The sequence below is a fragment of the Sceloporus occidentalis genome, unplaced genomic scaffold (assembly GCF_023333645.1).
Source record: "Sceloporus occidentalis isolate IW3139 unplaced genomic scaffold, rSceOcc1.0.p SCAF_28, whole genome shotgun sequence".
NCBI classification, from domain to species: domain Eukaryota; kingdom Metazoa; phylum Chordata; class Lepidosauria; order Squamata; family Phrynosomatidae; genus Sceloporus; species Sceloporus occidentalis.
Window position 1 is genome coordinate 4,785,538 of NW_028317008.1, and position 14,026 is coordinate 4,799,563.

General features: G+C 42.1%; 1 protein-coding gene across 1 annotated transcript in view; it reads left to right on the plus strand.

Annotated features, from left to right (window-relative positions):
- ANO4 (anoctamin 4) overlaps nt 1-14,026 on the plus strand; it is an 81,429-nt gene that overhangs the window by 31,542 nt on the left and 35,861 nt on the right. Inside the window, exons 14-17 of the mRNA XM_089486074.1 lie at nt 80-220; nt 2,162-2,326; nt 3,073-3,109; nt 5,156-5,267. Coding sequence (XP_089342200.1) covers nt 80-220; nt 2,162-2,326; nt 3,073-3,109; nt 5,156-5,267 — 455 coding nt within the window. The remainder of the gene's footprint in view (nt 1-79; nt 221-2,161; nt 2,327-3,072; nt 3,110-5,155; nt 5,268-14,026) is intronic.

Genomic DNA, 14,026 nt, shown 5'->3' on the forward strand with positions numbered 1-14,026 from the left:
GTGTCCTGGAAATCATGAAATGAATGAAAAAATATGTTTGATTACATATACTAAACATCTGTTTTCTACGTACTTTTAGGAAGAAATACGCCCTCAATTTGAAGCCAAATATTCAAAAAAAGAAAGAGTAAACCCAATATCAGGAAAACCGGAGCCTTATCAAGCCTTTACAGATAAATGCAGCAGACTTGTAGTATCTGCTTCTGGAATATTTTTTATGGTATTTTTATTTATTAATAATAAAATATGTATTCTATAGGGGTATATGTGAATGTATAAACTCTCAGATAATAATTTTTAGGACTGCAGGGGTACTCTGAATGAAAAAGATTAATTGTAGGCATAACTGCACAGTGGAAAAAATTCAAACATATAACATATAAATACGTATATATATATATATATATATATATATATATATATATATATATATATATATACACATACAGTATACAGTGAAGGAAAAATGATTTGATCCCCTGCTGATTTTGTACGTTTGCCACGATCAGACTATAATTTTAATGGTAAGTTTATTTGAACAGTGAGAGACAGAATAACAACAAAAAATTCAAGAATAACATATTTTGCATAAGTTATAAATTGATTTGCATTTTACTCAGTGAAGTAAGTATTTGATCCCCTATCAATCATCAAAATGTCTGGCTCCCTTAAAGGGAGTGCTCCTAATCTCAGTTTGTTACCTGTATAAAAGACAGAAGCAATCAATCAGATTCCAAACTCTCCACCATGGCTTAGACCAAAGAGCTGTCCAAGGTTGTCAGGGACAAGACCTACACAAGGCTGGAACAGAAGAAACACAAAATAACTGTCAATATCCCTCGGTCTGGGGCGCCATGAAACATCTCACCTTGTGGAGTGTCAATGATCATGAGAGTGGTGAGGAATCAGCCCAACACTACACGGGAGGATCTTGTCAATGATCTCAAGGCAGCTGGGACCATAGTCACCAAGAAAACAATTGGTGACACACTACGCCGTGAAGAACTGAAATCCTGCGGTACCCACAAGGTCCCCCTGCTCAAGAAAACACATGTGCAGGCCCGTCTGAAGTTTGCCAGTGAACATCTGAATGATTCAGAGGAGAACTGGGTGAAAGTGTTGTGGTCAGATTTGACCAAAATTGAGCTATTTGGCATCAACTCAACTTGCCGTGTTTGGAGGAGGAGGAATGCTGCCTATGACCCCAAGAACACCATTCCCACTGTCAAACATGGAGGTGTAGACATTATGCTTTGGGGATGTTTTTCTGCTAAGGGGACAAGACAACTTCACCGCATCACAGGGACGATGGATGGGGCTATGTACCATCAAATCTTGGATGAAAACCTCAGCCAGGGCATTGAAACTGGGTCATGGATGGGTGTTCCAGCATTAAAATGACCCAAAACACAGGACCAAGGCACCAAAGGAGTGGCTCAAGAAGACGCACAAGAAGACGCACATTAAGGTCCTGGAGGAGAGAGCTGAAGGTTTGAGTTGCCAAATGTCAGCCTCGAAACCTTAATGACTTGGAGAAGATCTGCAAAGAGGAGTGGGACAAAATCCCTCCTGAGATGTGTGAAAACCTGGTGGCCAAATACATCTGACCTCTGTGATTGTCAATATGGGTTTTCCCACCATGTACTAAGTCATGTTTTGCAAAGGGGTCAAATAGTTATTTCACTGAGTAAAATGCAAATCAATTTATAACTTTTTTTAAATGCGTTATTCTAGATTTTTGTTGTTGTTATTCTGTGTTCAAATAAACCTACCATTAAAATTATAGACTGGCCATGTCTTTGTTAGTGGGCAAAGGTACAAATCAGGGAATTAAATATTTTTTCCTTCACTGTATATTATATATATATATATATATATTTCTTGCCAAAGCACTGGACCAGTAGAGGTATAGCTCTCTTGCTCAGCAAGAGTCAGCTGTCAGAGCTTCTGTATCCCCAACTAGCTTTCAGCTCTAGACCAACCATAGAGATGAAAGAAATGAAGTTATTGGATGCTTTAAAATGAACCAAAATGATTTATGCTATTATTTAAGAACTAATACTAATTTATATGTTATCAGGTAATGCCAATCTTGTGCTAAAAATATTGGATGTGACCTGTGAATAACTATTACATCCTTGTGTGTGTGATTTCTCTGCAGATTTGTATCGTAATTGCTGCTGTGTTCGGCATTGTTATATATCGTGTTGTGACTGTCAGTACATTTGCTGCCTTTAAATGGGCACTTATCAGGAATAACTCTCAGGTTGCTACCACAGGAACTGCAGTGTGCATCAACTTTTGTATCATAATGTTTCTGAATGTGGTAAGATAATGTTCTTAAACTTGCTATTGTTATCAACAAAATAGTCACACCATGTGTTCAACTAATTGTGATCAAAATCCAATAGTCTACATCAATTATTTTGCCTCAAGTAAACATATTATATTTTCACATTTGAGAAATTTGGCATTTTTTCTATGCTTCAACTCTAAGTGGAGATGTAGCACCGTTAAGCCAGGGGTACACAACTCAAGTCCACAAACAGGACAGGAATTCTGTGTATCTTTGCCTGAATACAAGTAGGGTTTTTTTTAAATTCATATTTTCTAATTGAGATTCATATTTTCACATGGGATATCCAAATATTGGGGCATTTTTGCAGCCCTCAAGGGGGTAAATTGTTCACCCCTGCATTAGATTTTGAACTAAATGTTTTAAATGTGTTGATTCTTGCTAATCATTTATTTGACTAACAAAAAGTTTAGTCTTTAATAAATATTTTGTGCAATAGAATGTAGAAATATAATTTATAAATGAAAGTATATATTATTGTAGGGATACTGGCAGCCAAGTACATATGTTTTTGGAGTTTGGTAGAGTGTTATGGCATAAATTAAGTTACTTTTGAATACTTTTATAATTACGTAAATATGTTTACACATTTGAGTGATTATTCACTATTCAATATATATTTCTCTTTCACGTTACAAATCAGCAACAGTGGTTCAATATATAATTATAAAGCTTGTAATTTTCTGTCAACTAACAATGTTTGTAATATTTTACAGCTGTATGAAAAAGTTGCACTCTTCCTCACCAATCTAGGTAAGACTAACATTTTCACTACTGCTGCAATACTGACATTGAGTAAGATTCAACAGAAGGTGTATATATATAGATGTTATAACAGTATTGTGATGCATTTTTACATAAAAAATCATCAACTAGGGGTGTATTCAATAGTGTCCAGGCCCCTAGAGCAGGGCCGGACTGGGACTGAAAAGCAGCCCTGGAAAAATTTTGAGACCAGCCCCATATAGTTTATTTCACGGTCAAGCTCTTATACCCACACGCACCCCTTATACATACCCGCGTCACACTATTCGCCATTCTTTTTATCTCATCCCTTACGAAAAAATTACTGCAGTTTTTCTGAAGTAATACTGCTGTTTTTTGGACATGAAAAAACTGCAATACTGCACTTTTACTGCAGTATTACTGCACATTTACTGCAGTTGTACTGCATTTGTACTTCACTGTCCAAAAAACAGCAGTATTACTCTGCCATATAGGGGGTTAAAAGGCATATCATGGGACAGAGTGGCATATAGTGGGTATAAGGCATTCTGGAGGCAGAGTGGCAGAAAGGGGGTTAAAAGGCATATCATGGGGCACTCTGCCTCCAGAAAAGCCTTATGCCCCCCTATATGCCACTCTGCCTCCCCGATATGCTTTATACCCTCCTATATGCCACTCTGCCCCATAATATGCCTTTTAATACCCTATATGCCACTCTGCCTCCAGAAATGCCTTTTACTCCCTGTCACTCTGCCTCCAGAAATGCCTTATACCCCCCCATATGCCACTCTGCCTCCCTGATATGCCTCTGGTAGCTGCACACTGTTCTCCTCTATGCTGTCAGGAAGTCACTGACCTGACATCCGGTGCTGCAGCAGTCTGAGTGCGAGGTGGCGGAGCTTTCACCCCTCACGCTGCTCCCATCACTATGCGGCCATCAGACTGCTGGGAATGTAATCTAAACGGCCGCTGCGTGCTGATGCCGCCGGCCGGAGCTACTTTAACACTTTTTTTTTATTTATATGGTAAGCTGGATCGGCTTGCCATATAAAGTAAAAAAAAAAGTATTAAAGCAGAGCCGGCCGGCGGCATCAGCACGCATCGGCCGTTTAGATTACATTCCCAGCAGTCTGATGGCCGCATAGTGATGGGAGCAGCGTGAGGGGTGAAAGGTCAGTGCGAGGGGGCGGAGCTTTCACCCCTCACGCTGCTCCCATCACTAGACGGCCATCGCACACGGCTGCTGGGTGCTGATGCTGGCCGGCCGCATCAGCACCCAGCGGCCGCTTTGATTAGATTTCAGGCAGCCTGGGGGGCAATTGCCCCCCTGCCCTGTCCGCCCCTGGCGCCGAGGGAGGCCTTCAATGCTATTTGCAGCCGCTCAGCGGCTGTCTTCAGGGTAAGTCTGCCGGCCGCCCAGCCCACGGACCTGCCGGCCCACCGGGAAATTTCCCGGTATCCCGGTGGGCCAGTCCGGCCCTGCCCTAGAGTATAACACAGCAATATTGCTGATCATGAGAAATATACCATAGGGAAGCTGCCTCAATAATAAATAATAAACATTATTGGCCAACTTGAATTTGTACTATACAGAAAAAACATATGGGGTGAAATTTAAGGCACCCTGCCCCCAGAATATATATACTACAAATAATAAGTATAATATATAATTAAAAAAACCCACAAAGGGACAAATGATAGCAATGGGGAACATCATTTATATTACAAAAAAAATAAGGTGCTTTAAAGCGGGAAAAGTTGAGTAATTAAGCTAATTTTATTATTATTGGAGCAAGGTCATAGGTCGAGAGGGAAGCACAAGGTAATGCTGGGGTATGGCAGCCAAGCCTTTTTTATGTATAACTCTGTATATATTTTGTGCTTGGGTTTATAATTTCTGTGTTTTCTTGCAATCTCTTACATATAATTTCATCTATTCTGTAAACATGATATGGCCAGTATAATGTAATATGAGGAAATTATATGAACTGTCAGCAGAATTACTTGCAGCTATGTTTAATGATGAACAGATTTTTAAAGTCTACAAGTAATGTCCATAATTTTTACCCACAGAACAGCCACGGACTGAATCAGAGTGGGAGAACAGCTTTACTTTGAAAATGTTTCTTTTTCAGTTTGTCAATCTGAACAGTTCAACATTTTACATAGCATTCTTTCTAGGAAGGTAAGGATACTACTAGTTTATATATTACCCTTCCAACTTCCTATTTTTAGTAGCAACATAAAAGTATATTTTGGGGGGCAACACATTCACCCTATCTGAAGTAAAACACAAGTTTACCAAAAGGGACTACAAAAAATCCTATAAGGTGAACAGATAAAGGATCAATTTATGTTGCTGCCATCAGTCCTCCATTAAGGTGGACAGGGATTTTCACTTGGAACTTAAAGAGTAAAACTTGTACATGTATGCATGTTGCAGATAGGGACATGTGAGTTGTTACTAAACTAACATGCCCTCACCTGAAGGTCACACAATGTAAGGTAGGATGCACTTGGATTTACAACAAGTCAAGTCTAGTTAATTGAGTTAACAGACCTCAGTGGCATACAGTGGTGAGCAGCATAATGATTGTGCTCTTTAGCAGTTTATGTAAAATAACTTGACTTTCATGTGTTTTATTTTTTATGATATTGAGTGTTCCATAAATGGAATGTTCTTGTCATATTGTACTCATGCACATTACAGTATTTTAAAATAGAATACGTTGTAAGAAGGGCACATTTTGCAATATTTTATAGCTTTTTTTAGGGCTACTAATTTGAGCACACAAATATATATTTTATTTTCATGCAACACCTTTGGCTGTTTACAAAGAAACATCTTCATTTTACAATGAAATCTTAAACAATATGCTTCACTTTTTGTAGCAAAGCAAGTCAAATGAAACAGAATCCAGCAACAACAAAAAAAACATGACTTCTATCCATATCATTTATAGTGGTTATTTTGAGGACATATATTAGAAGTCTATTAGAACTATGCTGACCAGACCCATAGCTAGCTCCTTTTGCACCTAAGGCAAGAATGGAAAATTGTACCCCCCAGCTATTTTTTGTACAGAGGTTATTTTATTTACACTGTCCTTATACACACCTGTCCATACACACACACTATGGTGACATTTTATTTCTGCCATTGAGGGAAGTGCATGAGATCACACACACGCAGGTATATATATATATATATATATATATATGCACACACATGTTAGACATTTATTTGTAACTACCTTATATATAGTTAGCTCTTTGAAGTAAAGACTGTGATTGGACAGCTGAACTGGCAGTTAGTTTTCATTATTTAATATCCGATCCTGCTGCCAATGTATATTAATATTAGCCCCTGCTGACAATATATACTAATATTAGCCCATGCTGACAATATATATAAATTTTAGACCCTGCTGTAAATTTTATATTGAAATAATTGGACCCTATACAAGCATTTCTTTGGGCCACACTCCCTAGCATGCAATAATTCCCTCCATTACCACACCATAAAAAATATTTGCCACACTCACTACAGATTAGGGGAACACTGTGAGAGTCAGTGAAGACTTCCCTCCTTCTGACCCTACTGTGACATTGAGAGGCCCTCTCACCCGTAATGATCCCCAGAACCTCTTTGTCCCCTTATTCACTAAGCCATGCCTCTCTTTTACTTACTCCCTGTAGTTCAGGTATAGTTCAAATAAACACATAAAACAGCACTTGCATGTATAAATCAACTGAATAAGACATGTTTGGAAACATAGCTGGTACAAATCAACACATGAACACACAATCCCAGCTTTCCATGTATAGATAGATTGAAATTCTCATGTGAACTCTGCATTTAAGGTATAGATTAAATAAACAGAATCATAGCTACAAATCCTGTATTTGCAGGTATACAATAATAATGCATGGAAATATAACTTTGCAAGTATTGATCAATAGAACACACAAACCCAGCATTGCAGGTATAGATCAACTGGAAATCACATGTAAACTCAGCGTTGCGGGTATAGATGAAATAAAAAACACACGGAAACAGCTTTGCAGGTATTGATCAACTGAATAACACATACAAACTCTATTTACAGGTACAGTATCTCACAAAAGTGAGTACACATTTTTGTAAATATTTTATCATATCTTTTCATGTGACAACACTGAAGAAATTACACTCTGTTACAATTTAAAGTAGTGGGTGTACAGCCTGTATAACAGTGTGAATTTGGTTTTCCCATCAAAATAACTCATACTGGTCCCTGGAAGTTCAACATGGCACCACATGGCAAAGAACTCTCTGAGGATCTGAAAAAAGAATTGTTGCTCTAGATAAAGATGGCCTAGGCCAGGGGTGTCCACGTTTTTTCTGCAGTGGGCCATTTCATCAAGAATGTATGTGTGCATGGGCCACACTCATTTTTCACTGAGAGAAAATATGGCCTTTTAGCTTTATAATGCATATTAGTACAGGGTTAATTTGGCGACAATGAAAAAAAGCAGTGGAAAAGTTTTTTTGATCAGCTTTTATATGTCATTCTAGTAAATATTGAATTACTTAAACAGTAAAACAAAATCAGTCCACAAAACATTTAAAACAAATTTAGCTAAATAAAACTGCACAAGGCTGTGGGTACAAGCTGAATTTAAGATGGCTGACACACACTGGAGGCAGGGCCGGATTAAGACCCAAACAAACGCACACCAGAACAGGCTCTGCCACACCGACCTCCAAACACACACACACACCAGGACAGGCTCTGCCACACCGACACCCAATCACACACACACACATCAGGACAGGCTTTGCCACACCGCCACCCAAACACACACCAAGACAGGCTCTGCAACACTGACACCCAAAGACACACACCAGGACATGCCCTGTCCCACCAACACCCAAACACACACACCAGGACACGCTCTGTCACACCGACAGCCAAACACATACACCAGGACAGGCTCTGCACACCGACACCCAAACACACACACCAGGACAGGCTCTGCTGCACTGACAGCCAAACACGCACACCAGGACAGGCTCTGCCACACCAAGACCCAGACACACACACCAGGACAGGCTCTGCCACACCGACACCCAGACACACGCACCAGGACAGGCTCTGCCTCACTGAAGCATAACCCCCCTTAAATATGGGTCCACTTTCCTATAACCCCTATTTTTTTTGTAATACCTACATTTTTGTGTGTTTTTTTCCCTGCTGTCCTCTGATGTGACGATCCTCTCCCTGTCAGGAGGAACTCAGCGTCATATCCAGAGGTTGTCTTTGGGAAATAGACGTATGAGTGCTGCCAGCATTGCTGCAGAGGTTGAAGGGGTGGGGGGGTCAGCCTGTCCGTGCTCAGACTATATGCCGCAGACTGCTTCAAATTGGTCTGCATGGCTTTCATCCCAAAAGGAAGCATTTTCTAAAGATGATGCACAAGTACGTCAGCAAACAGTTTGCTGAAAAAAAGCAGACTAAGGACATGGATTACTGGAACCATCTCCTGTACTCCGATGAGACCAAGATAATTTTATTTGGTTCAGATGGTGTCAAGCATGTGTGGCGGCAACCAGGTGAGGAGTTCAAAGACAAGTGTGTCTTGCCTACAGTCAAGCATGGTGGTTTGGAATGTCATGGTCTGGGCCTGCATAAGTGCTGCCGGTGCTGGGGAGCTACAGTTCATTGAGGGAACCAGGAATGCCAACATGTACTGTGACATACTGAAGCAGAGCTTGATCCCCCTCCCTTCTGAGACTGGGCCGCAGGGCAGTATTCCAACATGATAATGACCCCAAACGCACATCCAAGACGACCGCTGCCTTGCTTAAGAAGCTGATGGTAAAGGTGATGGACTGGCCAAGCATGCCTCCAGACCTAAAACCTATTGAGTATCTGTGGGGCTTCCTCAAAAGGAAGATAGGGGAGCGCAAGGTCTCTTATATCCACCAGCTCCATGATGTCGTCAGGAGGAGTGGAAGAGGACTCCAGTGACAACCTGTGAAGCTCTGGTGAACTCCATGCCCAAGAGGGTTAAGGCAGTGCTGGAAAATAATGGTGGCCACATAAAATATTGACACTTTGGGCCCAATTTGGACATTTCCACTTAGGGGTGTACTCACTTTTGTTGCCAAGGTTTATACATTAATGGCTGTGTGTTGCGTTATTTTGATGGGGAAACCAAATTTACACTGTTATACAGGCTGTACACTTACTACTTTACATTGTAGCAGAGTGTAATTTCTTCAGTGTTGTCACATGAAAAGATATAATAAAATATTTACAAAAATGTGAGGGGTGTACTTGTCATAAATCTACTCACCCTCTCCCCGGCTCCAGCGTCGGCAGAACTCGGCGTCGGGTTTCCTCTCTGCCTCTGCTCGCCAACACAGACACGAGCAGAGGCTGCGTGCAGGCACGCTCCCTTCACTGCCAGCAGAGACTAGCAGGGAGGAGGACGCGTTCTCAGGTTACTATGGAGACGTGTCTACTCCCTGCTGCTGCAGATAGACGCCGGCTACGTAGGAATTGCGTACGCGTTGCCATGGCAATGCGTCTCTCAGTATGACATCATTTTGGCGCCAATTTCAAACCATAAAAGCCCCTTCCACTTTGAAATCAGTGCTCAAGTATAAACTGATTTATTGCCTCTATACCTAGCGTTCCTGTTTGTTTCTACCTGTGTACCAGACCTTCCTTTGTGATTTTTGACCAGCGTTCCTTGCAGCCTGCCCCGACCATTGCGTGTGACCTGACCTTGATTTTGGATTTTCCCTTTGTACCTCGCCTCGGACTTTGTGTTAGCCATCTGCTATTAGGAACCATCTACCTTTTTGGCTCACTGGTCAGCCGTGATAGTACTCACTTTTGTGAGATACTGTATACATAAATAATGTATGGAAACCTAACATTGCAGGTATAGATCAACTGGATTTCACATAAAAACCTAGCATTAAAGGTATAGATAAACCCCCTAAATTACAGGTATAGCTCACAGATTGTACACCCCAAAGCCAGCCCTGGCGTACACGCTGCCCTCGCAGAACCTGACCAGCACCCACATTACACACATAGGACTTGCCATCGTTGTCCCCAAACATCCCATCATGAGTTAACTTTGTCCCCAAACAGCCCGCCCTTGGGCAGCTGTGCGCCCCCTCGCAGCTGCGCCCAAGGCGAGTGCCTCGCTCGCCTCACTCGCCTCACCCTTCCTACGGCCCTGATGCTGACAATATTTTAGTGTTAAATGGCTTTGATCAAAGCTATGTCATTAAAGAACCCTTTGTTTGGGTCACACACTGACTGTAGTTTACCACACTGACTGTAGTTTACCTAATCATCTGTCTATATTTTACTGAGAAGGTAGTAGATAAAAGGAACAGCCCCCACCAGGATGGGGAGAGGCCAGTACAGTAAGGGAATATGAACAATCATGGGACAGACATAAAGCTATTCTGAATCTTGGGGAAAATCAAGGACGTATTAAGATCTGAGTCTTGAGGAAAAATGGGCAGACTAGATGGGCCAAATGATTTTTAACATCTGTCAACTTCTATGTTTCTATCACACTATAATGATCATTATGACCAATTTCCGCAAGCAACAATGTTTACAAATAAAAAATGCAGAATGTTTACTTTCATTATGTTCTGTAATGCTCTGTTGTGCTTGAGAAACCAAGACTTACACATCTGGGTCTGGGAAGAGCAGACAGCAGCGGTCAGGCTAGCCAAGCTCATACAAGGTAGGACACCAGTGCACAATACAGAAGGATAACCCAAAAGAATAGACAAAGTCCAATAAATAAGAGAGGTACAAAAGTGCAAAGCAAGATCATAGTCTACATTCAAGGTCAGAGTTCAAAACCAGAATATACTTGATACTCAATAACAACAAGCACGGGATCAACCTTAATGGCTATTGATTACTAGATGGCCTGCAGGTGTGTGACAATGGGTGACTGTAAGGGCACCAGGTGCCCGATCAGGTAAGAGTCTCGATGCAGGGGCATGTTCGGGTTCAGAGCATGGCTGTAGGCAGGCTGATGCATCCAGTTCAGGGTTGTGCTCCACTTTGTGCCTTAGTCTTCCTCTTGGGCTCCATCTATAGGTGTTCTGAGCACGAGCAGGATATAAACTTGGGGTGACAACCTCAGTACAGGCAGGAAACTGGAAGCGCACTGGCAAGGCAAGAGGTAGGAGCACCGCTGGAAGCGCACAGTCAGGGCACATGGCAGGAGCATGGCTGGAAGCCCTCTGGCAGGGCACACGGCAGGAGCATGGCTTGAAGTCCTCTGGCAGGGCACATGGCTTGGAAGCCCTCTGGCAGGGCACACGGCTTGGAAGCTCTCTGGCAGGGCACACAGCTTGGAAGCCCTCTGGCAGGGCACATGGCTTGGAAGCCCTCTAGCAGGGCACACGGCAGAAGCACAGCTTGGAAGCCCTCAGGCAGGGCACACGACTGGGAAGCCCTCAGACAGGGCACACGGGTTGGAAGGTAGGTAAGTCTGGGACATGCCGAGTCTGGTACACAAATCAGGATCGAGAACGTAGCCAAGGTCATACACAGGAAACAGATCAGATGCATCAAAGCAGTAGCTCAGTATCCCACGCTAGGAACACAATGCTCTAGGCTAGAAAGATGTCTGGTTTATATTGAGCCTTAGTTGACTGAATGAGGGGCAGGTTTGTCCAGAGCATGCAGGAACAACATGGTCCAAGGAGAGGCAGAAGGAAACAGCAAACCAAGATCCACCTGGTGGAGTAGTGGATAAGTGATTCACCTAGAATCCACAGTGTTGCAGGTTCTAATGCCTGCTGTTCCTGACAATGACAGAGGACAGGGGCGTAACTGGAAACCACGGGGCCCTGTTGCAAAAAGTTGTCCCGGGCCTAGCTTTATGTCTGTCCCATGATCAGTGGCGTCGCTACAGGGGGGCAAGGGGGGGCAATTGCCCCCCCTAGGATATTCCTTGCCCCCCCTGTTGCCCCCCCACCGAATTTGGAGCCACCCACGACAGTCCCCTTGACTGCTAACGACGGCATGGTGCCGTCGCTAGCAGTCCCAGTCAGGTGCTAACGACGGCACCATGCCGTCGCTAGCACTATCTTACCTTGATGGAGGTCTGTGGACCCCCATCACCACCTACCCCGGCGATCTGCCCCTCACACTGAAGGGCATCACCGGGGCCACCCGATCCGGCCAGTGACGGCACGCGCAATGACGCGATGACGTCACCGCGCAACTTTATTAATAACTGACAATTGTCAGTTAAAGCGATATGGGGGCATGCTGCTTAGATGCCTGTATCTCAGGCATCTAAGCAGCTACAGACCCCCAACATATACCGTTAGAAAGCTAATTATCTCACCTTTCCGGTATATAGCTTGTAAAAAAATAATGTAAAAAAATTATGTTAAAAAAAAAAAGTAAAAAAAATGATTTAAACATAAAGTAGTTAAACTTTAAAAAAAAAAAAAAAGTTTAAGTATTCTAGCTAAATGATCACTGTGGTAGCCAATGTTACCATAGCGATCATATAGCTATAAAAAGTCATATTCCCTTTTTAAAAATGGCCGATACTAATTTTTAATCCTATGATCCCTTTGATCATGGGGTTAAATTAAGCCAACGGTAGAGGGAGGCAATTTTTGAAATCCTGATGAACTGCAAATATTATTAAAATCAGTCATTTAGCCTGTGTGGTACGTGAGTAACCATCTCATCCCTGCAGCGCCTTGCATTTTTACTGCAAACCTTTTTTTTCCTGTAAAAGTGATATTTTTTTCTCCCTTTACCATCATTTCTTTGGGATTGTAAGGGGAAAGAATGGTGTGTGTGCTTCTGTGAGTGAATGTATGGAAAGTATGGTGTGTGCTTCTGCGAGTGAATGGAGATATGAAAGGCGTGTGAATGATCAGTAATTAGGGTTGAAGCCTTGACGTGGCATTACTGCTCAAATAGGAAGTTAAATTATGGCACAAAAAGTACACATTTGCAAGAACTACACCCCTTGGCGCATCTAATGAGGGGCTGTATGTGTTTCTAGTACAAACCTGGAGTGCGCTAGACACAAATGAACATGTCGCTATGGTTAGAAAAAACATATTTTCTAGCCAAAGCGACATATTCCATCATTATTTGTGCACTCAACTTTTGTCCTATAAATACATGTAGTCCCTTATTTGAAGCTCCAAGGGGTGTAGTTTCTTTAAATGGATGAATTGTCTGAATGAGGGAGAGCATGAGTTAATGTGTGGATGATTTGTCTGAATGAGGGAGTGCATGAGTTAATGTGTTTGTGTGTATCATAGATGTATAATTGTGGAAGGGAAAGATAGCACTAGCAGGATGTTTGAGCCTTGGGGACCGAGATGGCACAGCCCGGGTGTATATGGGACAAAGATGGCAAATCTTATGTGTGTAATCTGGGTGCTGGCCAGGTTCTATGTGGGCAATGTGGACGCCAGGGCTTGCTTTGGGGTGTGCAACCTGTGATCTATGCCTGTAATTTAGGGGGTTTTAAATATACCTTTAATGCTGTGTTTCTATGTGAATTCCAATTGATCTGTACCTGCAAAGCTGGGTTTCTGTGTTATTCTGTAGATCCATATCTGCTATGCTATGTTTCCATACGTTATTTATGTATACCTGCAAATACAGGGTTTGTATGTCTTGTTCAGTTGATTAATACCTGCAATGCTGTTTCCATGTATTTATTTGATCTATACCTGCGATGCTATGTTTCATATATTATTATTGTATACCTGCAAATACAGGATTTGTATGTCTGATTCTGTTTATTTGAAATATACCTTCAGTGCTGAGATCACAAGTGAATTGCAATTGATCTATACATGCAAAGCTGGGTTTGTGTGTTAATGTGTTGATCTATACCTGCTATCGGCAGCAGGGTCTAATATTT